The sequence below is a fragment of the Pholis gunnellus genome (assembly GCF_910591455.1).
Source record: "Pholis gunnellus genome assembly, chromosome: 6".
NCBI lineage: Eukaryota > Metazoa > Chordata > Actinopteri > Perciformes > Pholidae > Pholis > Pholis gunnellus.
The window spans coordinates 18743846-18771777 of NC_136532.1; the positions used below are offsets into that span (position 1 = coordinate 18743846).

A 27932-nucleotide genomic window follows, 5' to 3' on the forward strand; every position below is an offset into this window, starting at 1 on the left:
CAAAGAACTCTGGTAGTTTGCATAAAAAGTGAAATGTCACTGATGAGCACTGTTTAGCTGAAAGTAGGTAACTGTTATGAAATGATAAACAATATTCAACCAATGCATAAAGACTGCTCCAATTTGCTGATTAATTAATAGACCGAGAACTATTTACTTGTTTTGTATTTTCTGTTCTGAGTGATCATGGCTATTAGTAGGCCAGTCTTTCCTGGGAGGAACCTTTAGTACTGAGCTCTAGCTGCATGTCTTAAAAATACAAATATCTTATATTGACGGTCTTTGGGGTGGATTTATAGAATGGGGAAATTTGTCCAGCTTTACGTGAGGCCCAATCTGAGTTAGCCTGTGTATTTGGAAAGTGTATTTTCTTTTTAAAAAGCCAATAAATCTAATTCAAAACATAAAACTAAATATTTGATATTAACAAAGAAATTGTTACGGTACTGTGTAATTTAAAACATAGCTTTTTATAATGATAAAATGCTATTCATAAGGCAAAGACATATTTCACAAAGAGCTACTGAATTGAAAGGAAACACCTCACTTGCAAAACATCTATATGATGTAAAATGAGATCAGATAATAAAAGCTAACAAAGCATCATGCAATCTAAACCATGAGTAATTTAAAACAGATTCTGATATCCAGAGGTTCTTAACTAAACCCTCTGTACTTAACATAAAGCCTTTCTTATGAAGGCAGAATCTCATAACTTCCTGTCACATTCTGGCTGATTTTGATTAACTTGATGCAGTTTCCGTTCTGGATAGAATAAAGTGTTAACAGGCACAATTTACAGTTACAAGAACTAATCTGCATTTGTAATAAATGCCTAAACAGTCTTGAGAGGTCTTTAAAAAAAGAAAGATAACAATGAAAGTCGACTCATTTTAGTACACAACATGTTCATGCAACTTGTATTTATATTGTCAGGGAAGTAATATTATATGCTATAAATTCAATCCAGAAAAAAAAAGCATCACCGACACTACTTCACCCACAACAGGAAATGTTGTTAGCTACTCTATAAACGTATTGTCGTTACAGTGTTTATGAAAAGTTAGTCAGGGCACAAAAATAATCAGTTTCACAACTATTGGCCAACATTTTGTTATCAAATAACTTATCAGTAGCAAGCTTTCATCAAATGAAGTCAACATGAAGTCATACTTCTCTTTTAATATACCCACAGGCCCTTGTAGTGTGTCGGAGGTGCTTGAATGTCAACTTATGGTTTGTTTCATATTGTTGGATTTGTCAACCCTTGTTCACGACTGATATTCACTGATCTATAACTTCACTAACATAACTGTTCCAATTCACCAACGGGCTTTTTGTTAAGTCATTCTAAGTGAATGTCTGTGCAGTGTTGAAGCTATCATCAGCGCCAACAATGTGGCTGTCTGTCTTAATACACCTTCCATATTGCAAAACGGCTTATGCCATGTGGTGTACAACAGGAGGTTTGTGTGCTGTGTGCTCATTCATTGCCGGGGTTTAAGTATCTAATTAGTACCAAAGCCAGCTTCAGCTAATCTTCTCAACACTGACTCAACATGTGACCTGCTAACCAACGTTAAGGCCAATCAATAGCCCGAGCAACACAAAGACAACAACTGCTTTGACTTACGGCGGGTGTAAAATGGCTGCTGTCCTACCCGAGGCTGCAAGGGTTTGGTGCAAAGTTTGGAAAGTCTGGATATTTTTGAGCATTCTGACTCATAGTGCTGGTTATGTCTTCAAAATACACACATACCTGTAACACGATCATGTTCAGAGCAACACCACTAGCTCAGAGTGTGTAACCCAGGATGTTTGGGCACAGATTTAGATTCATGATTGTCCTCACTAACACAGTTTATCCTCACTGAGTGCTGCAGCCAGTGTCCTGCCTGCACACTCTATCCTCTGCAGATGAGAAGATGAAGCTCTGGAAGTGGGACAGGGGCTATTTGGACAGGAATTAAGGGGTGTGTTAAATTTCTGCATGCATGATCAATGGGGTTGAATGGTGGGGATGGGGTTGGGGTGGAGGGCACCATGGCTGAGGCAGAGTAAGAGAAAGAGAGCTAGTGTCGAGAACACAGGCGGAGGCAGCCAGCAATGGCTCACTAATGAGAGATGGACAGTGTGGATTGTATCTCATTATCAATCAACATAGCTTTGAGTTCTCTGGAGAGGGAAAATGCAAGCCCTCATGTGTGCTGCATGTGGTCCATTTCGATAAACCCAGCTTGTGTGGAGGAGCATTAGTCACAGCCGTATCTGAGCTGTTGGAAATCCACACACATTGCCCTCTGTCCGTTTTTGGTGAGGAGTTTCCTCTGAATAGTACAATGGGACTTAATTACAGGTCAGTGGCATGTCTCAGGGAGATAGAGGGAGCTCTGTTACCCTTCCAAATACAGTATAATGCCATCTTCCCAAGGGTGGGGTGGGGTAACAAGAGCTCTACACAAAAAGGTGCTGATAGGCTGAACCTGAGAATGGTATAAGGTGATCCAGGCAGAGAAAGTGAGCGTTTTACACTGAAAGAGAGAGAAAAGATAAAGGACTACATTAACTCTCAAAGGTTTTCTCCCATTCAGTTGGCCCTCTTTCCTTTCCAGTCCACTTCCAACTTATCATTCCTGCCAACTTTCTTTGAGAAAAAAACAGGAGGGGGGATCAAAGACAAAGAGATTGTGAATTTGGAAATCAAAAAGTCGGATTCAGAGAAGTCTATGAAAACAGTTGAAGAGGAAAGTTCTGAGTTTAACACCACCTGTGGGGGAAGGTGAAATAAATGCCAATAAACATGCTCACAATGCCTTTCACTAAAAGAACAGTCAGGTAGTGTTTAAAGACAATAACCAACATGAACATTTAGACTGCCTGTAATGAAAGTAAAGGAAATGTGTTTTCATGGAGAAGAGTGGTAAGACAGTGAGATAAACATAGAAAAAATATCAACAGGTGAGCAAATGGGGCGTAAAATAATAGTGGTCAAAACAGTCATTTATTTTTCCTTTATAGCTTGTAACCCATTATAATACGCTGTTAGTCGTATTTTGGGGCCCGTCGTCACATTCCAGGTGTTATTGAGTTGTTATTAGTTCCACCAAAAAGACGTTTCCCCTGTAAACTTCTCACATGGTTTCATTTAAATAACTGTTTGACAGATTTGTGTCACAGAATCTTTTTTTATTATTTCTCCTTCCTATCACACTAATCAAACAAACCCCCTAATTTGTCTTGTGACAAAACAAATGGCCTCACCTCTAGGTTGGAAACAATTGGACTTAACTACAAGTATCTTAAAAAAAAGCTCCACTTCAACCGTCTACAAGAACAACATTCTGTTCACACACACTTTCATACAGTCTAATATGATATACGATAATGTGTCAGTCACAGGGCTAATGTTCTGGAATGAGTACTTTTAAGTAAATCTTGCTGATAATGCTTTTACTTAAGATTAAATACAGGGCTTTCCTTATTTTTACATTGTGGCAAAGGATCTGTGTACTTCTTCCACTACTGCATGTTACATATGTATTACATATATACACATACCAACCTGCCTACACAAATAAATACGCACACATGCAAACTAATAACCCAAATTAAATCAAATTATAAAACCACCTTTTGATAAAAAATTAATTTCCTACGTGATTTTTAAGAGGATGCTGATTTTAATGCAAAGTGATTGAAGAAGCACAGTGTGCTCACAACAGACACTAACTTTACTAACGTTGGTTTAGGTTCACATCCTGAAACTGGGTCGTTCAGATGTAAACACGACACGACAGCGGTCTCTAGTGGCGCGTAGGAGCGATCAAGTCCTGTTTCTGCTCAGTCAATCTAATGTTATTCTGTGCCTTTATTTGGACATTTACAACTACATGCTTCAACATTAAAGTTTGGAATTCCACAAATTTAAACAAAATGGTCAGAAGAGCTTCTCTGTGTGTCCTAAAAGTCTGTTTGACTGTGACATTAAAAAAAAGAATCGACATATATAAATACACCACACAAATTATTAAATTATGTTTTCTCTACTTGTCTTCTTTGAGAGGTGATCTGTTGACTCTGCAGCCCTGCATGCAACCATAACATCCCCTCAAGTTCATTTATTGTTTATAAATTGCACTTTGGTCACTGTTGGGGACTGAGGGAGTGGGGACAAAGTTCACAGGACGCATGTAAGAAGGAGGGGGTGAAGAGGAAGGTTAAAAAAAAAGAAAATTGACCTTTGAAAGCAAAACAGCAGGTGGAGAGCTAAAACCAGGCAGCTCAGGACGCACTGGGAGGGAATTCAACACAGGAAAAATGAAAGTATCTGTTCTTTTAAGCTGAAGAGGGACTTCAAATACAACAAGGCCCAACGCTGCCTGTCTGGCTGTCATTTGAGTGTGCTAGTGCACATGAGAGCAGTGTTTGTTTGCGAAGCCGAGGTGAGGTGAGGTAAGGCATCAGAGTAATGGAAGAGAGGTTAGACGAGAGGGCCGGAGCAGCCAAGGCGAAGCCGAGTCGTTTGACCGGCCTTCAGGAGCAGCTGATCTGGGCCCTGCTGGAATCGGGACTGTCCCGGGACATCCTGGTCCAAGCCATAGGGGAACTGGAGCGAGACAGGACGAGTGCTGGTGCCGAGAGAGGAGAGAGAGGGGATGGCGAGAGCTCCGAGGAAGGAGAAATGGATTTCCCACCGCCTATATTCCGAGAGCTGGAGAAGCTTCTCCCCGAGGAGGCGGCCAAACTGAGGGCTGAAGTTGACCGGCTACTGCAGTAAGTAGATCCCAGCGCTTTAACTCCATGGTAACAGCAAAATCACCTTAACTAAACTAAATCCATCACAGATATTTGTCTGTGCCTGTGTTGGACCTGAACTTTGAAAATGCCTTGGCCACTTCATCAATGCTGCTTTTCTCTTTCATCTTCTCTATATCAAAACTAAGCAACAGTTTACCTGATAACATCCCCTCTCTTTCTGTATTCTTCTTAAGTTCCCCTCTCTTTACCAAATCCTCCCTCCTTCTCCTGCTTCTCTGTCTGCCTCTCTCTCTCTGCAATCTGGCTTCTGAGGCGAATTTAAAAAGGGTTCCTCCTTTGCTAGTTACTAATTACCCACCCCCATCATTATTCTCTGGCCATTTCTTAATAAATGAGCTACATGCATAGGTGAAGATTAATGGAGTAGGGCTGGTCTTGTGATGTTTACATAAGCCAGGAGCGATATTTCTACATCTTTGTAGACCTGTTTTCTGATATTTGGAATACATTGCGCACTTCGTATACTCAGATGTGTATTTAAAAAAAAAGGTTTAAAATACTCGCTAAGTGCCTGTTAAAAATATAATTTATTAAGTTTAAGTTAAGTTCACTGTCTAAGTCTGAATTTGAATCCAGTAAAGTCAAAGAGTTTTGAAATTGTGTGTCTTTTATATGTTCCTGACCTGACAGTTAGAAAGCGTTAAATTAGGCTTCATAAACCTTTTACAGTTTTTCCCCTCCAGTGATCTGAAAGAGGACTTTGCCCTTGTGTGCGTTCCCTTATCTCTCTCTGTCAATAAGCCTCTCTGTACTACCCTCTGAGTGGCCATGCTTTATGTCTCATGTTTGACAAACTGTTAAGCACTTTTCTAGAAAGGGTTTAAATGTAAAAGATAAAATAAAATAAAATAAAATAAACACAAGAACGTGAGGTGGGCAATATCACGCAATAACTATGTCTTTTGTCTAATAGGGAGGACCCCTGGCACGTTGCTAAAATTGTGAAAAGCTACATGCAGCAGCACAACCTCCCTCAGAGAGAGGTGGTGGAGTCCACAGGACTCAACCAGTCCCATCTCTCCCAGCACCTCAACAAAGGCACGCCCATGAAGAACCAGAAGAGAGCCTCTCTGTACACCTGGTACGTCAAGAAGCAATGCGAGATCAGCCAGCGTGAGTACACAAGCAGCTGTGGGGCTGCAAAGGCCCTCATTTCTGCTTTCCAACATACATCACATATCAGACCTCTAAGTGTGTGAGACTGAAAGAGAGTTGAAAACAATGAGGGGGGGGGATTACCAATCCTTTTCAGAATTTACCAACGCCAAACATGGCCTTGGATCTGCAGAGGAGCAAGGAGAAGAGACCAGGAAGGGACGGAGGAACAGGTTCAAATGGGGTCCGGCATCCCTGCAGATCCTCTTCCACGCCTACGAACGACAGAAGAACCCCAGCAAGGAGGAGAGAGAGGGTTTAGTTGAGGATTGTAACAGGTGAGACATAGTGACGATACAAGGACAAACCAGGATTTTGTTTACCCGTCGTATTTTTACAGAGTTGTTGTGTCACTTTGGCACTACAAGACACAGATCATGGGCCAGATTGGTGAGGTTGGCCATTTGCTATCATTAAAGCCTCCAAAAGCTGCTGTCACAAGGTTCTAGGTGATTGAACCCATAGAAACACTGTGTGTACACAACAGCCCCTGACGTTTAGTAACACACCGGTTGCCACGCATGGCACGGGCTCTCTAAAACTGGTCAATAGAAGATTGGAAAAAACCTTGCCCGGTCTGATGAGTCTTGTTTTCTGCTGCAACAATCAGATGGTAGGGTCAGAACATGAAAGCACGGATCCATCCTGCCATCAAAGACTTACCAATGGGTCTCACTCACACTGTCAAAATGTATCGGCAAGTATGTATCAGTGTGCTCTTTCTCCCTCAGGGCAGAGTGTCATCAGAGGGGGGTGTCTTCCTCCCAGCTTGCTGGCCTAGGCTCCAACTTGGTTACCGAGGTCCGGGTGTACAACTGGTTCGCCAATCGTCGCAAAGAGGAGGCATTCCGAAACAAACTGGCTCTCGACACACCTTTCACCAGCCAATCTGCTTCCTCTTCTCACCTCAACCTCCCACCAAGTCCTGAGCACGGTAATACCCTGACAATGTTCAGGCAAGCTTGAAGAGTGATGAATTGAAATTCAAGAGTGAAATCAAAACCTGCCTCCCGAAAAAAAAAGGGAGCTAGACAAAGTTGGACTTGTCTCTGCCGGATCTCGAGACATTCTTGTCTTTTTGATCCCTTGGGGTTAAAACAATAACCGGCACACTCTTGTAGACGTGGCTGCACTGGTTCTGAAAGTGTTTGCTTATACTTCCCTGTTACCACATGCTGCATGTTGGAGCCATCAACCAATGCATGTTTTTGATGTACAACATTTGTAAAATATGAAACCCGTCAGTGTTGCGAGGCCTGACTTCTTTTTTTCCAGGTGTCAAATACAGCCAGCAAATCCTGTGTGACACCATGAGCTCAGCTAGAGGAAGCATAGGGGACAGAGTGGGTCATCTGGTGGTCAGCCCCATCCAACTGGAGCCCAGCCACACACTCCTAGAGACACACAACCACAAGCTGGTGAGAGCACGTGTCATGGTCCTAGTTCATATTGTGTAGACTACCTGTATGCTGCCGTCGTAACCGTTGCTGTCCTCTGGTCTCAGGTGTCCAGCGGTGGCCCACTGCCACCAGTAAGCACTCTGACCTCGCTGCACAGCCTGTCTGCCTCCCCTGCCTCCTCACAGGGCCTTATCATGGCCTCACTGCCCAGCGTCATGAGCCTGGGGGAGTCCTCACTTCTCATTGGTAACATCGCCTCTCTAGTTTACGTTCTTATCTATGCAGGAAGAAAAAGGAAGAAATCAGAGAACAATGTTGTCTTTGACAGGTTTAACCTCCACGCAGCCTCAGAACGTGCCTGTAATCAACAACGTCGGGGGAAGTTTCACCACTCTCCAGCCAATCTCATTCCAGCAGCAGCTTCATGGCTCTCCCCATCAGCCTATATCACACCACCTCCAGAGTCACATGGGGGCCAGTCCCTTTATGGCAACCATGGCGCAGCTGCCGTGTCACAGTAAGACCACAGCAAACACACTTGTGATGAGTTTTAACGTGTTATGTTGAGTGAAGACTCATCCGTTCCTCATTACAGTGTACAACAAGTTGGATTCGCCGCAGTACCACACGTCCAGTCTGCTGTCTCAAGCCATGGTCATCACCGACAGCAGCAACCTGGGGACGCTGACCAGCCTCACCGCTGTCAGACAGGTAACAGAGTCTGACGCGTTGGTTGAGCCGTTTGACAAGAATAATCCAGTAAAAACTGACATTGATTTTCCTTCCCGGTAGATTCTAACAGCAGATCCCGAGGAACAGACGGACCCACCTTTACAAGAAGACTCTCTTCACCTGCAGCCGCACACACCTGTGCCAGGTACACAGCTGTAAATACAGGTTTACTCCTTGACGTCAACATCCTATTACAACATCCTTGGGAGGACATCATGTCTAGTTTAGCAAATTTCAAAGGGACCTCCTTCCTACAATAGATTTTTGACCTTTCAGCACAATCAAACTGGACTTATTCAATTTGATCACATAACTCCACAAAGTGCTCATGGAGATTTTAAAGGAGTAGTTAATGCTTTAATTGCATGCAACATTTCTTTTTTTAAGTAACACAACTGCAACATTTCACATTAAAAACACAAACCAGTTTACAGGTGAATTATAGCCACCTAGACTGGAGTTTAGCGCAGAGGATAGGCAAAGAGTAAGCACAGATTTAACTAAATAAACAAATCCAAATGATCTTAACCAAGTCATTTTCTTTTAAGTAGTTAAATAAAGAATGTCTTCCCAAGCAGATTGTCTAATGAAATCGTAGTTTTTTTACTTTCTTTAGTGGTGATACAAGTTGTCTCGATCCTCATCATGGCTACATTTCAGTAGTACCAACACATTCTTGTTGTTTACAGTGTACATAATCCAGTTATGTTTACGTATTTTATGAAGTGTTAGATTGATATTGTAGATATCTTTCTGTATGATTGAATTCAGTATTCTTTCCACATTTTGGCATCGGCTTTACTTAACAGAAACTATATGTTGGCTGTCTGTGATTTCAGTGATAGGCCAGTTTGTCCACACGGTCAATAGCTCAAAGGAGACAAAACCCTGAACACCAACTATGCAGCCTCAACACTACATGGATGTGATAGAACTGCCTGTAGTCTCTATAGTGTCTATGTCTCTGTGCTGGAAAGAAGTTACATGCCAAATGCTTTCCGACCCAGATTAACAACTTTTTTTAATATATTTTTTTGTCAACAGCTTCCTCAGAGAGCCTTGAGCTGTATCCTGCCTCTCAGACAACAGAAAGTCATCAGTCTCACCTTCTCTCCCCGTCACCAACAGACATCAGCTCCTATATCCCGACACAAATGGTCTCTACTGCACAGTAGACGTGCTCTGGCAACGTAGTGTCTCCTCTATCGGCTGGACTTTGTGTTTTGGATGGACAGCTACCTCTGGTGTAAATTTGCAGAAAAGCTTGTGGAGTCAGAGGCCACAGGGATGATACAGCTTTCATGTTTCACAGACTCTCTGAAATTCCGTACCACTGTAATACGAACAAGGATTGACATTAGAGAAAATTCACTTTTGATACAACAATAAAATGAAAAATCAACACCAAAATGTATTTTTATTAAGACGTTTGGTAACATTCAGAAACTGTACATTAAGTTGAAACTTGTAGACGGCATGTTACCTGTATTCTTTATGTCACTGCCTTGAGATGGCTTCTTAAATGAGTATCTTTCATGACAAAAAAAAGACTATTTCAAGAATAACCACGAGCAATGGAATCAAAAGAGGTTTCTGTTTGGATACACTTTTGCTGTCGTCGGTTTAGACACACATGGCTTCCTCAAATATACTTACATTTTTGGGGGAAATATATTTCAATCTTGACAGACTGGATAACAAACAAACATCCCAAAACAGTGAAAGATTGGTCATTAGTTCAGTTCAAAGCTTCTTCCTCTGTGTGCAATTCTCTTTGCTTCTTTATCCTTTTCCGTTTCCGTTTCACTTTGACCTGTGTGTGTTCCTGCTCTGAGATCCCATGCTCACCATTTCTTTGAGCATTATGAGGAGAACCTGCAGAGTCCACCTGCTCACCCCCTTCTTGATTCAGTTTCCTCTTTTTCTTCTTCTTCTTCTTCTTCTTCTTCTTTTTCACAACATGACTCTCCTCTCCCTCTGCCACGTTCATCTTTTCTGAGCTTTTTTCTGCTGAGGGAGTGTAGAGTGTAGAGAGCGGTAACGATTCGGATAAGAGATCTTTGACGGACACCGCTGCCTCCCTCAGCCTCGTTTCCATCTCACTGTCGCTGTCACTGTGACCAACAGAGGAGCGTATAATGTTAAGGACTATACAACCTAATGAGGTTCTTTAACAACAAAATAATACGAACCTTGAGCTGGGAACAGGCCGACGCTTCACAGGAGCTGGATGATCATCGGCTGCCTGTCCCGGTACGGACGTAGAAAACAGATGAAATCCTAAAATAAAAGAGTCAAAAACAGAAAACATGTGGATCGTTGTGCATGTAAGGAGAAGATCGCAGAATCCCCATAAAAGCAGCAAAATAAAGAAAAACTTCACCTTCATGATCATCACATTTTGCTGATTCCACACAGGATAAAGCTTCAGTCCCCATGTCTGCAATGGAACTGACAGTAACAAGCACATTATAAGCCAGGTGTAAAAACACGTGCATTATGGGATTATTGCATTGAAATGCCAGACTTCTCCACACAGTCACACTACGTACCTGTCGAGAAGAAGTCCCAACTTTTTAGCAACGTGTGTTCGAAACCCTTGGGTGACCTGGAGCTCGTTGCCATCGTGTTCGTGGTCAGCGACAACAAAACTGATGCACAGAAAGACAATAGTCAAACCTCTGACATTCAAATATCTGTATGCAATGCAGACATTGTACCGTTAATAGGAAGTTATGGTGCACATGTCGCACGTTTATTACAGAGCTAATATATAGCTATAGCTGGAGATACAGAAACGAATTGACAGCTGGCTCCTCTTCCTTCCTAATAATGATTTATAGTTTGAGGTTATGTTGACTAATAGGCTTACCGCTTTGACTGTTGCACATTGCTGTCCCCATCTGAAAGAAAACACAAACAGGTCAAATACATTTGATAAAATACTCTGAAAAAGAGTTCGAATGGACGAGCAGCTTAAAACCAGAACACTGACTGCGAGAGGTTAAAGCAAGCTAATGAAGTCCAATAAAATAGTATATTTTAGACAGTTATGTAACTTTAACCGACGTTTAATTACAACTACCACCTCTGCATCTGTGGAGTATTCTGTAGGACTTCTCAACAGGCTCGTGTCGTGTTTCTAAAGGAGTTCATCAGTCTGTGCAGAAACACTCACATCGTCTCTCACTTCTAAACTAACAGAGGATCGTTCACCTTTCTTTTGGTCCGCTCGTGTCTCCCAAACTGCCTCCTGACATCTTTTTAACACCTCATCGTCACTACTGCTGGAGTCGTCAGAAACACCAACCATCTTTCCAGTGGGGGCCGCCATGATAACGCATGTGCTGCTGGTGTTGTCTGTTTGGAGCTGAGGATTCTGGGTAATGCAGTCTGTTCGCCAAGGGGAGTTGTGTGGACAGAAACGAGGCTTTTTAACTCAAGATGTGTGCTTTTATTCATCACCGTCTTCATACACAACGGTTTGATCAAGACGAGATCAGACTGGAAATAAAATAAGTGAAGGTAGTTATATTTAAATCCTCACTATACTCACAGATGAAATCAAACATCTACAAAAACAATGCAATAGATTTCCCAGTTTACATTTCTCATATAAAGTTAAAAAATACTTGACCATCGCCATGTGATATTCAAAATATTAGGTTTGCAACAACTATCCAACTTTATGTGGGTTTCAGAATGTCAGCAGGCACAAATATAGCAGATTTAGTGTAAATGTACATGAAGAGATGTTTGTTCTTGACCAGGCCACATAACCAAATCATATGTCACATGACTATGTTTAACATGCAGCTGGAAGATAGAAAAACAACCCAAAATCCCTGATCATTTACTTATATTGATTTTTATTGTTTTGCAGTTCGCCATTTTTATTTACAATAAATCTGATATGACATGAATGTATTATTTGTAAAATTAACCAATACAAAAAGAGTCTTTGCGACAGGTTACAGAATGGATCCATACATTTTTGGGTCCACGTCTTTTAGTGCAGACAAAGTGTAGCCACTTAGATCATCCAATTGTCCTACCACTGACTGATACTATATGGCAAAGCAATGTCTTTCTAGCTCTTACAACACCAATGCTGCTAACCAGCAGTCCAACATACATCCATTTAATCCAATTTATATATTTAAAAAAAAGAGGTTCTATGGGGTCATGGAGTGAAGGCTGCAGCTGTCCAAGTGTGTGCCTGATAGCACACTTGTTGGAGTTATAAATTGGCTCCATAACGGTTTGTCACTGTTTTTGAACTGTACAATTCCAAATTGTGTAAGAGTTAAATAAGAGTATGTTTCACACGAGGCAGTACTGCAATATTTGTTCTCTTCATTTCAGCCAAACAGGTGGATGATGCACAAAGGTCTCTTACATTAAAACACAACCTAAAAACAAACACCTGGCTATAAGGCACATGGAATCAATGTTACTATGTACAGGTAATGGATCATGTGTGTAACATTTGAAAACAACCGTTAGACTATTCCAGTGGTTTTGCATGAATTGAATGCATTGCATAATAATAATAACAGCAGCAATGCTGACCATTTAAGAATTCTGTCCTGCCTTTCAGGCAGCTGCTGATTTCCATTCATGTCTGTACAAAGTGAAGCTCTGAGAAATGGAACTGGCCAATCAGACATCCCAACCTCTCAGGAACACCCTTCAGTGAATAGAATACAATTCAACATCAGCCTCTTAAATAAAGTGATAAAGTGTCACCAAAATGCACATTGCGAGCTTAACGAAGGTAGGATTTATTGCAAGGCTGTTGCCTTGACGTTACATTGTTCAGGTGTACCTAATAAGAATGGAACCATGTGTGTAATAAATATATTACACAATATGTAGTCAATGAGCTACAATATGCAAAACCACCAGTATAGTCCTTAAAACAGGGCTTCTATGAAAAGAGAAACATGTCTGCATCTATCAAACCGCCTCATTAAAAATAGATCAACTACCAAGCTACATCAGTCTGTGATACGGTCATGTTGTGTGCTACTGTGTATTTAATTGATAGATTGAGAACCTGAGTGCAGAGCGGCAGAAGATACATTCAGCAACCAGTTTAATAGGTACACCACACCGCTGGAAAACTAGAGTGGGATTCCCAGTGCTGTGGTGCCAAATAAGTCAGGAAGACTCACCTCAAGGGGTTAAATGACTGTGTGTGCTTACACATGGGAGTGGATAGAGGGGAAGATCAAACTGTTATGAACCATAAAGCAAGTCTAGGAACTCAGATTATGCCTTTATCTAATGCTATTCATTTTAATGTATCACAGTGTGTTTCAGAGTTTGATAGAACAAACACTAGATTCCCAGTCATCAGCTAATTAGGTTGTACAAAACTGTTGTCATAAAAAAGGTAACAGATATTAGCAGAGTGAACAGCTGGCATTATGAAAATAGCTTGTGCTATTCTTCAATAATAAACTACTAAAAGATGAGATTGGTCGACCTATTGTTCCTTATAAAACCGAAACCAAACTTAAATATGACACAAACAGTCCAAATGAATGACAACTGATAAGATATTTAAGCAAGAATGAAACTCAAACAATGTCAACTAATGCTACATGATCCTCTACGATTAACAATACTGTAAAACATCTAGTTAATGCTCGCTTTTCCTTACGGGAAACACAATTGTCACTTGCGAAAGTAGTTCCAATAAACATCAACTGATAACATCTCTATACTAAAGAAAGTGAAGTGATCGCTAACACAGTGCAAAGGCTTTGCCATGAGAGGTCTTTGACTCAAAGTGTCCCTTTCCAGCAGAGACGGCAAGAAACTTAAGGCAAAAGTGAAACATGATACTTGTACGACAAAACCGAAAGACGGAACAAAAAGGTTTCAGTCACAATTAACAGAGAAATATTTGACTGAACATTCCCCAGAGTCACAGAAACTGAGCTCAATGAGGAACTGATGAATGGATCCATGATTTCATATGAAGGCAGATGTGGTCTGTTGGTTTTAAAGAATGTTGTCAAGTTCGGTGGAATGTCCACAAAAGGAGAGAATACTTCTGTCCCCCCAAAAAAGAAGCGTTTGGGTGGTTGTGATGCAGGAAATCAATCCCCTGGGAAGTATTGCAAACATCATCGCCTCAAGTATTACAGACCACCATTGTAGGCATAGTCTGCCTTGTTGTGCATGATGAGTTTGTTGTCAACAAAGTAGAAACTGTCTGATCTGGTCTCGTAAGGGTGCGCCACCATTTGGCGAACTGGAGGGGAATAAGGAAGAGAAGAGCGAAGGAAGGACAGATTAAAATATGAATTATGTGAAAATATGCATGTGGCTGAGTAAAATAAACTCACTGAGGTCATCTGGAAGCTGTGGAAACTCATAGATGTGTTCACATGTGTTGCGGCTGTTGGGAATGCAAAATCCAAAATCAAAGTCGAAGTTCTTCAGAAGGCGTCCCTGGAAGTAATGCCTCTCAATCATACGAAAGCTGTTAATAGGCCGGTCGCCCACTGTGAACTCCACACTGAGGTTTAGAAGCAGAAACAAGTTAATTCAGTTGTGAACATAAAAGTCTGATTAACATGCTCTCAGTTTATGAGAGCCAGAAAGTTACGGTTCATTCACTTACGTTGCACCAACTGTGCACAGTTTTAGGAAGGCTGGTGTAAACTGATATCGCACAAAACGCCCTGCGCTGATGTCTGCATCTCCACTCTCTTCTTCACCCTCCATGGGACCTAATACAGAAAACATGTTCAGCTGGCTTGCATCCAATCATCACAGGAAAGGCAAAACAATTACAATAATTAGTAGCGTGAGAGCAACTGTGCTGAAAAGGTGTAATAAAGTGATTATACATTATATGCAGAATATGTAAGATACTGTTGTCTGTCTCATGCTATTGCTCAACATGATGTTAAATGTTCTCTTATCGAAAAATTATAGAAGTAATAATTCACCAGATATTAAAAAAAAACCTGTGATGAACCTGCATTTTATATAGTTTGGTTGTTTCCAAATTTTGTTCTAAAATCTGAATATATTATATGCATTTGTTACTTGTACAAATTAGGCAATGAAAAGTACATTTCTGTTCTCTTATATATGTATTTCTGGTGAGAGCAATACCCAGCATGCCCCTGGGAAAGACTGCCGTTCTCATGCTTGGTGACACAGAGCTTTGTTGACTGTGCAACACCTGCGGGCTATAACTGAACACCATCTGTGTGTCTGTCTACATCCTTCTCCAAGTGACGATCTAGAGAAAATCAACTTTTATCGAGCAGCTACATCGCAAGGAAGTGTAAGCAGACAATCAACAGCTTTACAGAGCTTTGGCTGTACAAGAAAACAGGTCTTGTTGAGTGAAACAAATCTCCCTTTGTGAATCGTTTGTATGAGGCAGAAGTTAATGTGTCACTTACTGCTGTTTGGGGGTTTGGCAATCTCAAACAGCACTGTTCCCGTCTCCAGATCTCTGATTTTGAAACGTGTGAAGTCAATGTTGTAGATATTGTCTTCAGGTTTGCACAGATAGTCTGGAATGTGAAAGAAAAAGAAAAAGTGCAAGCTCATGTTAAGACAAACTTAAATATTTAGCAATCTGACAGCAAACAACCATGAGCTATCAGTGGTACTTCTTTGATATTTGATTAGATTTACCAATACTTATACTTTGGAGCACAAAGGCTCATACTTAGATATCACTTGATGAGGAACTAGGGTTTCAGTATCTGTTTTCTGGCTCCTGAACCTCGCAGTAGTTGTTGAGTAATGCTATAGCGATAGAAAAGGGAAGCAACGCCATTGTTGTCTGGTCCCGGAAAGGCCAAACGAAACAATGGAAGCCATTAAGCATTCTGTGGTAGACTGAGTGTAGGATGACTCAGGCGGTTGAAGCACGGCAGTTAGTTATAAGTTGGGTTAGGTGGTCACGATTCCAGGAGACCAAAGAGAAAGGGGCCAAAAAATATTGGATAAAACTAACTTAAAGCTGCACTTGAGACTAAACACAAAACACAATGTTTTGTAGCGAATAGACCTGCATTTGTCAGGTGGAAAGAAACACGACTGCAGATTGCTTGTATTTGCTAAAACATTTGTTAAAGGATGACAGTATGTTGTATTTAAATCTGTTTGTTTGTTTGTCCCCCCCCCCACCAACTGGCCAGAAAAACAGCTGTTAATACAGGGGGCCCTGGATATTATTACTTCTAGGGGGCCCAAATGCCTTGCTACGCCCCTGGATATATTCTACTTTTAAGTTAGTTAAAATACCCAACTCAAAACATAGCTAGACACATGCCTACGTTAACGCTTCCTGTTTGACGAAATTAACATTGTGACTATATTCATTGCAATTAACGGACACAACTCATCTGAAAACTCGTCACTTAGCCACTATTAGCATCGAGTATATGGTGTCCGTTTAGGACCAAGTTAACGTTCACACGTCTTACCCTCCGTGACTGCCCGGAGACCCAGCACATTGTCCGGGGTAATATCTCTCCCCAGAGCCCGGAGTTCATCCTCTGTGACCACGGGCCACTTCTCCGTCTGACTGCGCCTCGACTTCAGCTTCTTCAGCATTCCTCCACCTGTCTTTCTCTCCCTGTGCTTCGCCTCCGAGCTGCTGCTGTCTGCGTCCGTCGGACCTCTACTGACTGTCGGGGCCGATTTGTTTTGCGAACCGTTCATAACCACCAGACACTGATGCAAAAATGGAGAGCGCGAGAGAGAGTGGGTTGTTGTTTTTTGTATTTGGGAGCGACTTGACAAACTGCGGGTGTAATTTCAAGATGGCGTACAACGTGTATGTGAGACAAAAAAGGGAGCTTGTGATTGGTTAAGAGCGATGGATATTGTCATAGTTACCGAAGGGGTATGAACGGTTTGAAGCCCCGGACCTCCCGCTTCTTCTTCAACCGTTATCGCTCTTAATTAAACCAGACCGTGTTGTTGTGTCTACAAACTGCTTTTGTTTTCTGTTAGGATATGGGTGATATGTTCATAATTGGACTATTACTAATTGTATTTTATTATTGTATAGTAAACTTGTATCGAGCGTGAAGTACACCCAGCAACGCAACTAATGTCCAGCGTGTGGCGCTAGTGCGACTCTCCGGGCGGTAGAGAGACTTCTGTTGACGGAAGTTCCCACGGAAGAAGAGACGAGCTGCGATGGTGCGCGTGAAGTCCAGGTAAAATGTGCTCCTCATGTACTATTTGTTCATATTGTGTGTGTGTGTCTGTTCACCCGTCGTTTCTTCGGTTGGTAGGTATTTACTGTGCGAAATCAACGTTCCAGACAGGAGCCGCCTGTTGCTGCTGGATGACCGAGCTGTTGCATTGGCAGTGAAGGCAGCGGTGGCCCGCACACACGGGGACTATGGGGCGGCTCTCTGCAGCATCAGGTTCTCTGGTAAGCAGTGGTTAGACGTGTGTAAAGTACAAAAATCACAATCAAGTAATGGTCCTGCGTTGTAATTAACATGAAACACATATAACCAGATAATGTAGCCCTCGCGTTACGTAAAACTAAAAGTACTTGTGCAGGCTCCATGCTGTGTTATAATGTGATTTGTTTACTTTATTTTTAAGCTGAATTTGTTAACAATTACTGTTGCATGAGCGTCCATGTTGGCAATTGTCTCTGGCCATTTTAGCTTTTTTTACACTGTTATATATTCAACTTTATTTCAGACTCATGAGTCCATATAGCAAAAAAATAAAATAAAATAAAACAAAAACACAAATACAACAACAATATATAAAATACTATACAATACGAGGACACCAAGACACAGGTGTAGTCATTGCAGTTAAAAAAAAAGTCACTTGTTAAAAAACATACAGACATTTGTGCCAATGTTTCCAGAAACAAGAAGTATACCTTGTGTCACTTTGTGTTGGATCACTTAAGGCTTTTATGATTATATTTTCTGAATCAATTAATCGACATTTAAATTTGTAGATGAAATTCCTCAATACAGCATGGAAGGTGGGAACATTACGACTCACAAACATATGACTTGCACTTGTCCATCTTGGAAGCTTCAGCAAGATTCTGAAAGCATCATTAAATGCCACCTGAATCTTCTTCATTTTGGCTTTACTGTAACTGCACTGTAACTTATGTCGTTTAATCTCGGATAATTCATCACATTTTATAAACTAATAGATTAAAATCTTAAAGTGCAGAGTAAGTAGTACCAAAACTGTCAAATAGATGAAGTGGAGTAAAAAATGTAATATTTACCTGTGAAATTTGGTGAAGTAGCATCAATGGCTAGTAAAGTACACAAATTCTTGCCATCCACAACTACATTTTAGATACACAAAGATAGCTTTAGTGCTTAAGTATTATCATTCAGTCTAGTTTTCCTGGAAACATGATGCAGGGTATGTTTAGATGTCTTGACATGATAATGTTAAGTATTCCCCCAGCCCTTCAACTCAGTGTTAACTGAGCTCTCACTGTTCTCTTCTTTTGTTTCTTTTCAGTGAAATATCTGAATGCTCATACTGGAATAGTATTCCTGCGTTTCCCCAAAATGTGTTACAAACTCCTCTGGTCTGCATTGCCTTTCATTACCTGTATTGAAAGTCGTGGGCAGAAAATCTCATGTTTTCTGAACTGTTTGCATGTGGGAGGTGAGAAAAACATCAACACACATCTCATAATGAATCAGACGTACTCTTTGACAATCTTGAATATTAATTGAAGACTAATTAATGATGTATGGTTTTTCCCAGGAACAATTAGAACATGTCAGAAGTTTCTGATCCGATACAACACCCAGCAGCTCCATCGAATGCTACCTAAATGTAAAAATGAAGGTATGGAATTGAATTGTATCATTCATACTGAACTCTGCAATATGTGGTCCATTTATTTATTTATTGAATTAGAATATATCTTACAGGATGTATAGAAGCATTTCACTTACGGTCCTTTTGAATTTTGTATTTCAGTCTTTACTGGAGACCACAGCATTGAATACAATACTTGGATTACAAGATGGATGTAAGAATAATGGCCTTTGACTGTTTCTTCCTCTTTTTTCATTTGTAGAAGAAAAACAACAGGTACGAAAAGCAATTCTAAACTGCACTCTCATAAGAGGAAACAGGGAAGCATTTGAAGATTCAGAGAGTGAGGACGATGAAGAAGAGTGACTTCACAGCATACAGTAAAGGGCGGCAGACAGTTTTTGTTACAGGACTGAAATCAAGCATTTGAAGAAATGCATACCCAACTCTGTGGAATTATGGTTTATACTGCAGCTGCTCAGAGCTCTTGTTTGTAAAGAAAACTGACTGACTGTATGCCTGTCTTCAATAGAGGGACACATGAGATCTGTTTGTCACATTAATCGTTTGGGTTGGCAGAATGGCCTGAGTCCAATGTCCTAATTCTGGAAAAAAAGATTTTTCATGTTTCAATGAAATATTTTGTATTTATACTGTTTTATGGTCATGCTTATTTTGTTTACAAATTAAAACACTGTTTTTGAATACACTGGTTTTGTCCTTGGTGTCCTAAAAATTATGTTTTGTACACACCCAAACATTCACAAAATTAGTGTTAAGCAGTTGGTAAATGATTTAGTTTAAGATGCAAAAATGTCTACATTCTATCGATAGTAGCCTACATAGCATAACCTTTAACAATACTGCGCCATACCGTGTCAGGATATTGATTATTTAACCCGTTTATCACCTAAAACCTTTTATGGTAATGCGTAGCCGACAAGGCTTCTTCGACTACAATTCCCATAATGCTTAGTTCAGACTTTACCAAACAGATTTGCAAGCGGCACAAGAAACATCCGGGTCTCTCAGGTTTCCGTTTGGCGACCCGTCGCCATTAGTGCAAGCCCGTTGTAACGGACATATTTTTTTGGTTAAATTCTCTAAATTGACACGTTTTCCAGCTTTTGGAAAACATTTAACGCCTTGTTAAGGGCATTTAGTTTTCCTTAACAAGTAAAAGCCTGAAATTCGGGGGTCTTGGCCCCGCGTGGCGAGCTTTCGTCCTCTCTACCGACAGCCTCCATAACTTGAGACGCCGAAATCGTGTCTCTTATTTTTTTCCTTGTTGTTTTATTGTCAAGATGTCACCGTGATGGAGTCTCCGTGTTTGACAGAAATGAACCAGGGCCTTCGTCGCCTGACCCGCACTCACTACTGCCCGAGTTCCCCCTTTGTTTTTCCGTTTGATGTTAGAGAGCTCGCTGGCTCTCTACCCGGAGCTCTGCCCCAGAACCGCTCACTGCACGGAGACAAACATGGAGAAAAACCCCAACAGCAGCACCAACACCAAGGTTCCGCCCCGTTCCAGCTCCACAGGCCCAACATCGGGCGACTCTAAACCCAAAACAGGTGAAAAGACCTCGGTGCACAACACACCCGTCACTCGAAGTTGTCAAACATAGTGTACTCTCAGCTAAACAGTCTTTACCTTGTGGCCTGCTGGGGCCTAGCAGTAGCGCAGAGGTTGTTTATCTGGTACGGATGACGTCGTTGTTAAACATTTCGCCCTCAAACTGTAAAGTTATCTAAGACTTGCATACAACACTATATCTGTAATACCCGCTGCCCTGTATTTATGCACCGCAGTTGAATGCAGAGACACATTTTAACAATCAACTTTTGCAAAAAGAAAGTTGTACCTTGAACTATTTTTATTTTTATTTACACCAATCTGATTAAGTGACCGTGACCGAATGTTTGCACCTTTTTTTGTATTGCATAATTCGTCTCCTGCACATTTTTGTTTTTAAATTCCTTACATTATTTGTGTACAGCTAATCTATGTTTCCTAAAGACATGTGGAAGTTGTTCCTGGCATCAAGAAATGTTTGAAGCTAGATAATCAGTAACCTACAGAGGCTGCCCCTTTTAATTAAGTGGTCAATTCTGCAATATGCTGTATATAAGGACATACATTTCCTCAGCTGGAGTGACAGTTTACAAAAGGCCTTATTGTAACCCATAGCACTAATAATAGATTTAATTACAAATGTTTACATGGCTACTTGAAACCAGGTTACAAAGCCCCCATATTACTTTCTCTTTTCCTCCAGGACTTTCTGGTTTACATCTTTAAAATCAGGCACCAGCTAAATAAATAAATGTGTGTGTGTGTTATATTGAAGGATAATATTTGTGTTCATGTTGCTTATACATTTTTTTTTTTTCAGAAGGTAAAAATAATGGAGGCTCCAAGCGCTACAGCCGCAAGCGCGAGCCCTCCCTTCCTAAAAGCGAAAGTTTTCAAGGCTCTCGTCACACCAATTCACAGAAAAGCAAGAATTTTGACAAGAGACCCCCTCAGAGAGGTGGAGCGCGACAGTATGGAGTTACAGGCGGAGGACGACGGGAGGAGGTTGGTATTCCTAATGGATAGACAAAACATTATCTTATATATTTGAAAAAAATATCAGCAGCTCAAATATGCGTTACAGATTCTTCTTCACATCTGCTTCTCCAGGTAGCAGAGACACGCCGGGCAGAGTTTAGCCCGGCTCAATTTGCTGGACCGAAAAAAATAAGCCTCAACCACCTGTTGAACTTCACCTTTGAACCCCGAGGAGGTAGCGGTGGCATCGGAGACGGAGGCCACTCCGGTTGGGGCCGCCGAAACAAATGGGGCCACAAGCACAAGCCCTTCAACAAGGAGCTGTTTCTGCAGGCCAAGTAAGCAACCCCTCCGTACCTAACATGAAATAGATGTGGCAAACAGTTGTGGGAGTTAACACACTTTGTGTGTTTTAGTTGCCAGTTTGTGGTGACTGATGACCAGGACTACAAGGCTCACTTCACTGATCCAGACACTCTGGTCAACTGGGACTGTGTGCAGCAAGTGGTGAGTGCCTGTTATCTGTTGAACTGTGCTACCAGTGCGTGTGTATAAGTAATAAAGCCCACATTCATTTACATACTGATGCACGTAATCACAATCCGTTTGTGTTCAACTATAGCGCATCTACAGCCACGAGGTGCCGTCTTGCCCCATCTGCCTCTACCCTCCTTTGTCAGCCCGCATCACCCGCTGTGGACACATCTTCTGCTGGCCGTGCATGCTGCACTACCTGTCTCTTGGTGACAAGAGCTGGTCCAAGTGCCCAATCTGCTATGAGGAAGTTCACACCGCTGACCTGAAGAGGTAAATAAGAAATGAATAAAGCCCTGTAGGCTAACTCTGAGGTCAAAGAAAGCAGTAGGAGAGGAGTAAATATTTATTTTAACAAGGAAAACAATACAGCCTTCACATAGAGGCAGATTCATTTTGATTTATTTTGGTTTGGTTGAGTTTCTTTGACAGTGACTTTTAACAATTGGTTCCTTTTTGGCAGCGTGGTTGCGATGGAGACCAGGCAGTATGTGGCTGGAGATGTGATCACCATGCGCCTGATGCAGAGGGAAAAGGGTGCTCTGGTGGCCATGCCTAGCTCTCAGTGGGTGAAGGTGGAGGAGCCTGTTCGCTTTGGTGGTGAGAGACAGGGGCACCTTTTTATGAAAGAGAGTCTTAATTTCCTCTAAGCATCATAGTCTTCAAAATGATTTTATATGGGATTCCCTTACTTTCTATTCAATCTGGTATGACGTGTGTTTTCTAGATACGTGTCTTAGCCCATACTCCAAGCTGCTGCTGACCTCCCCGACGCAGGTCCTGAGCTTAGTGGCAGAGGAGAAGGATGTCCTGCAGGCTCAACTCATCCAGGAGGGGGGGGACGCCCAATGCTGTTTCATCCAAAGCGCCCTTTGTCTTTTGCAGGTAACTGAAGCTATACGCCTCTCTGTGACACCACACAATTCGGTCTGGAGTAAAAAATGAACCAATAGGCTGTACATAGTTACCAAAAAATCACAGTATGAAATGAGTACATTCAAAATATATAAATGGAGCAGGCATGAAAAACAATGATAAAGGCTAACAAATAGGTTTTTGCTATGCCACGCAATGCATTTTCCTCTTGCCTGTCTCCAGATGAAATATGAAACTTACTTCATGACTAAAACTATACATACCTGTAGACTGATATTTACCTCTCTAACTGTGTGTCTCTGTGTTTTAGGAGCGGGAGGAAATGCTGCTGAAGCAGCAGAAGGCAAATGTAAGAGACAGTTTTGATCTGTCCTTTCTGACTCTAGAAGATACTTCTCCTGTGGAGGAAGTGGTCACTACCATCAGCAGCACCAAGGTGAGTCTAAGAATGCATCTTGTTTGACTATATTGTATCTATTGGTGACAGGATCAAATGATCTTACTTGCATATCCTCCCCCGATGCCGTAGCTTCTACTTTTATTATATGTTATCATGCTTCTGATTTGTAAGAGATGTCTGTCTTTCCTTTCGTAGCCTGTGCTGCAGTACTCCTCTGCATTTGATGATGAGGTGGCTGAGGTCCCAGATGTGCCAGAGGAAGCCACTGCAGAGCTGCCAGGCTTCCCTGAAAGTATTTTGGAGAGTGTGCTTGAGGAGCCTCCAGAGTCTATGATGGGTGCAGCCCCAGAGCCCCAACCTGAGGAGGAGAGCCCTGCCAGCCAGGCCGAGTCAAGCCGCCCTTCAGCCAGCGTGGTGCACGGACCCTACTACTATTTCTACCAAGGTGCTTAATTCCCTCCTCTAAACACAACTGGACCATCTTGTAAATAGTAATTGAAACAAAGTTATTGAGTCTGACCATGAAAAGGTGCAGGAACTGGTTTGTCTTGGCTGTATGTTTGTCTCTTAAGTTTCAGTGTTGACGTTTCTTTTTGTCTCTTCCTTCCTCTCCCATGTATCCGTCCAGCTGATGACTGCCAGCAGATGTTCCTGCATCCTGTGAACGTACGCTGTCTGTTGCGTGAATATGGCAGCTTGGAGGCCAGTCCTGACTCCATCACTGCCACAGTGGTGGAGATCGTGGGACACACAGTCACTGAGGTCAGCAAAACAAAGAAACACAAATCAGATGCCATTTCGATCATTTTGGTTTAGCTTTTTCAGCAGATAGAGGGATGAGTGTTTTCAAGTTTTCGGCAGTATTTCTTCTCCCCAAAAGCTGCTTTTACAATCTACTCTGCATAAGTTAGAACTTTAACTCTTTGAAAATGGCAATCGCAGTTATTGCTTCAACTGACTTTTCATACATGGCTCTGTTACAGGATATCCGTCGCCGCCATCGCTATCTGGCACATCTGCCACTCACGTGCGAGTTCAGCATCTGTGAGTTAGCCCTTCAGCCGCCAATCCTGTCCAAAGAAACTCTGGACACATTTGCAGGTTAGAACACTTTGCCTCTTCTCAGAATGTGAATTTACAGTTGTAGCTAAGAGAATTCATTTATTGTAACTGTTGATTGTATATATTTTCCTGCAAACTACTAGATGACTTGGAGAAGAGAAAGCACCTGAGGCAGAAGAAAGCAAGGGATGAGAAGCGCAGAGAGAAGCGAATTGAAATTGAGGAGAACAGGAAGCAGGGTAAATGTAAGTACAGCAGTTCAGCTCACAAGATCATGCTTCCAGAAAAAATGTACACACATCTGAGAGATATCAGACTGAGGTTTGTAACTGTACTTGCATTCATATGTTCCCCAGATCCAGAGGTGCATATTGGATTGGAGAACCTTCACCATTTCCCAGCATTTGGATCTCCTCCTCACAACAGCAGCCACCCAATGCAGCCTGACTTCACCTTTGTCCCCTCTTCACCCCTCAGCTGCAGTCCTTCCTCTGGTAAGAGAAGCTCCTTTCTCTGCATGTTATTGTTCCTTTCTATAAATGTAATCTCTGCCTGTTCATGGCTCATGTTTAGGCAGTTGAACGTTGTGAGTTGAGCATTCCTTTTGTTGTTTTTAGATGAGATGAGATTCCCAAATCTGAATGGGCAAAGCTCTTCACCCATTGTGGGTAGTGTGGAGGACGACTCCCACTGCATGTCCTTTGCACAGGTGTGTATGGCAAACACACAAACGGCAACTTAGCAAACATAATTAATTCAGACTGCCTTTGTCATAAGGCAATGCATCACATAACTGAAGGGCTTATATTTTATAACATAACTTACATACTTGACATGCTCCCCTGTCCTAGATGCTAAGAGATGGGAAAGCCAGAGGTGATGCTGGGCCCAGGATCACTCCAAAGACAGGTAGTGCACGATTGTAGATGCTGATGGTACTAGAAAATGTAATGTTACAATTCTAATAACAACAAATACATTTAGTACAGATTCAGAAACTTTCCATACTCTAATGTGTGCTGTAAGTTTAATTAAAATGTTAGTTTCTCCTCCTGTTGAAATTGAAAGGTCAAGACAAAATGATATCTCCACTGGACTCTATAGTCATAGAGTTTGTCTGTGGACATGCTTTCTGTGTTAACATTGCGGTACCTGCATGAGTTACATGAATACACACAAACAATTACGCACAACTGCAGGCGGGCTCTTGATAGCTGGCTGCAGCACTAAAAATTCATGTGACCCACTAAAATAATGGCACCAGTGTCAGTCCAGCTCGTTGTCAGCTGAATACCAAATAACATAAACCGATTGGTCCTACTTAACGCTGCAGTTGGTAACTTATAAAGAAATATTTATAGAATTCTTCAAACGGTCACTATATCGTGGCAGTATTACATTAGACAATGTGGAGGAGTCTCTAACGCAGTGTCTATCACTGAATGTGAAGCTTGTAAACACCAAACTGTCAAACTAGGACGCGCTGATCAAATATGAATTAAGATTCTGTTACAGCATACTGTCTATTTCTCGCCTCAAATGTTTTCAGAAACATATTTCAGTGTACTGTTTAGCTGGAAAATGAGAAAGTGTGTGACCCTGTCGCTGAGTTGAAAACGGTGCCAACAAGCAGTCAAATCATTTATAATGTATCATTAAAGTAATCCTGATTAAATGCTTCACTTGTGAAGTGGTCTGTTAGACTACTACACCATAACACATTACTATATCCATAGTTTGCTCTGTTCTTGTGTCAGTTGGTACTACGATTAGCACGTAAGGATAGGTGTGGGGGAAATCAGTGGAGCTCTGTGTAGGATTGTGTATTTCCTGTATAGCCTGTTTTTTTTACGGCTGTTTATCAGTGTAACTCCCTGAAGGCTTCCTGAAGTCACTATTGTGTCTTGTGCCATACAGATAAACTGCTAGCTCCCCCAGCAGCAGACAGCGATGGAGAGAGCGACGGGTCCGACCGCGTCCCGGTACCCAGCTTCCAGAACTCCTTCAGCCAGGCTTTTGAGAAGGCGCTTCTGCAGCTGGACAGCGGTGCAGCCGCTCCTCCACAACCTATGGTTGACCCAGGTCTGGCATCTATGAATGAACCGTATCAAGTACATTTAGATATTTTTAAAGCTAAATTGTTTGTTTTAAGACATGCACTCATCCCCGGTGTCTTGCGGTGTCTTGTTCTTTCAGATGAGAAAGGTGGAAAGAAGAAGAAGAAAAAGCAGAAACTTCTGTTCAGTACATCCATGGTTCACACAAAGTAGACAACACTGAAGTTCATTTAATCACATTGTTTCTTGAGTTGATCTTCACACTGCTTGTGTTTTTACTGCCATGCAGATATTGCTTGGAAAAAGGGTTTTAGTAGGTCGCCAAAATTTGCTCTGCTTTCGGTCATTGTTCTGTGGGCTTGATCCATTGTTCGGGTGGCATTCCATCAGTTTCATATACCTTCATTTTTCATTGCACAACTAGGTCAAAGCTTTGCTACAACCTCCTGGCACACTGCAAGCCTGATGGATAACATTTTGTTGAGATGCTAAGTAAAGCCGGGATTTAACATTGGGTGCGCTTTAGACTTTTAATGGCTTGTATCACAGTGGTTGCTGTCTGATGTCCAACTTTCCTGAAGTTTGACCCTGAGCATCTAGGATCCATGAGTAATATTGATAAGATCTTTATAGGTGCTTAATATTAGAGTAGCAGTCAGCCAGCTGCAAGCACGTTGCACCTTTTTAAATCTTTCCAAGATACTCAGTGCTCCGGCATCAGTGTTGAACTTCAGCTTTGAATAAATGGAAACGAGTACATTTCAGTGTTTATCAACAGGTAATAATTTGGAGTAGTACTTCATCACCCTTCCAGGGAATAGCTTTTGGGTTTGAGGTCAATGCCCTGGGATTTAGTTCTAATACCATTGCGAGGAAGCAAAAACGCAGTATTGTATTGAAGAGATTAGATCTGTTGGTTCAGCAGAACTCCGGTGTATATCCTGCGTGGTTAAACTATAAGTATGCACTTTCTTCTCATTCAGTTTCTCCTCTGTCATCTTCTGTTGTAGAAGGTTTACTTACTTTTAACATTACTCCCCCAGTTTAATTTCAGTGTTGAACATGTGTGAAGTTAGAAAATTGCTGACATTTAAAGAATGCTTAGGGGATTGATGATTTTGTTTTGTTTGAGGGTTCTTTAAGTCACCTTTAATTTTGAGCAAGTTTAAAGACTAGTGAACAAAACTAGTCTGTTGAAATGAATAAAAAATGATACACAATCAAAGAACTGACTGTTTTGTGTGGCTATTAGCTAATAAAGGATCATTTTTGGTAAGATCAAATACTATAGAAACAACCACTAGAAATCACCATCAAATTGGCTGCAACATTTTGTATGCAGTGTTTAGTTCTGTACACATGAGGGCAGTCCTGACAAGCCTGATGTTTATACAATCTATTTATCACAGCCGCAGAGTAATTTTTTTAATACATTGAATGATTGGCTAATACATTGAATGATTGGCTAAAGCTAGGAGCAAGTTCATACATTAATAACCCGTATAAGGATATTAAAAATACATGAA

The 27932-nt window shown here is 41.5% G+C and overlaps 5 protein-coding genes across 6 annotated transcripts; 3 read left to right on the forward strand and 2 right to left on the reverse strand.

The window, feature by feature from the left end:
* The first annotated feature begins 4111 nt into the window (after window positions 1-4111).
* Window positions 4112-9361, forward strand: hnf1a (HNF1 homeobox a). Of its 2 annotated transcripts, none has more exons than XM_079161563.1 (10): window positions 4112-4773; window positions 5732-5931; window positions 6071-6251; window positions 6705-6907; window positions 7219-7391; window positions 7478-7619; window positions 7702-7890; window positions 7969-8084; window positions 8166-8250; window positions 9150-9361. In XM_079161563.1, the coding sequence occupies exons 1-10, from the start codon at window positions 4469-4471 to the stop codon at window positions 9278-9280; spliced, it is 1725 nt and encodes a 574-aa protein (XP_079017689.1). In that variant the 5' UTR covers window positions 4112-4468; the 3' UTR covers window positions 9281-9361. The 2 variants fall into 2 exon arrangements, with proteins under 2 accessions (XP_079017689.1, XP_079017690.1); XM_079161564.1 differs by having other exon boundaries at window positions 7249-7391.
* Window positions 9362-9491: 130 nt separating this feature from the next.
* cUnh12orf43 (chromosome Un C12orf43 homolog) lies at window positions 9492-11439 on the reverse strand (the record flags this gene model as incomplete). The annotated part of the gene is made up of 6 exons (XM_079161572.1): window positions 9492-10219; window positions 10298-10385; window positions 10489-10556; window positions 10658-10756; window positions 10978-11008; window positions 11322-11439. 6 exons carry the CDS (start codon window positions 11437-11439, stop codon window positions 9844-9846), a joined length of 780 nt encoding a protein of 259 aa, XP_079017698.1. The 3' UTR covers window positions 9492-9843.
* Window positions 11440-11573: 134 nt separating this feature from the next.
* On the reverse strand, window positions 11574-16882 carry unc119b (unc-119 lipid binding chaperone B). Its single transcript, XM_079161573.1, has 5 exons — window positions 16574-16882; window positions 15539-15652; window positions 14743-14851; window positions 14465-14637; window positions 11574-14370 (listed from the first exon to the last, which is right to left on the reverse strand). The coding sequence occupies exons 1-5, from the start codon at window positions 16809-16811 to the stop codon at window positions 14258-14260; spliced, it is 747 nt and encodes a 248-aa protein (XP_079017699.1). The 5' UTR covers window positions 16812-16882; the 3' UTR covers window positions 11574-14257.
* A 385-nt stretch (window positions 16883-17267) lies between these two features.
* pop5 (POP5 homolog, ribonuclease P/MRP subunit) lies at window positions 17268-19625 on the forward strand. The gene is made up of 5 exons (XM_079161575.1): window positions 17268-17314; window positions 17393-17535; window positions 18618-18767; window positions 18870-18953; window positions 19189-19625. Exons 1-5 carry the CDS (start codon window positions 17295-17297, stop codon window positions 19290-19292), a joined length of 501 nt encoding a protein of 166 aa, XP_079017701.1. The 5' UTR covers window positions 17268-17294; the 3' UTR covers window positions 19293-19625.
* A 334-nt stretch (window positions 19626-19959) lies between these two features.
* rnf10 (ring finger protein 10) lies at window positions 19960-27628 on the forward strand. The gene is made up of 17 exons (XM_079161562.1): window positions 19960-20498; window positions 21320-21504; window positions 21610-21815; window positions 21894-21984; window positions 22100-22284; window positions 22475-22611; window positions 22739-22896; window positions 23198-23323; window positions 23483-23732; window positions 23916-24049; window positions 24271-24388; window positions 24493-24594; window positions 24706-24843; window positions 24967-25058; window positions 25201-25258; window positions 26267-26431; window positions 26546-27628. Exons 1-17 carry the CDS (start codon window positions 20336-20338, stop codon window positions 26617-26619), a joined length of 2382 nt encoding a protein of 793 aa, XP_079017688.1. The 5' UTR covers window positions 19960-20335; the 3' UTR covers window positions 26620-27628.
* The last annotated feature ends 304 nt before the right edge of the window (window positions 27629-27932 follow it).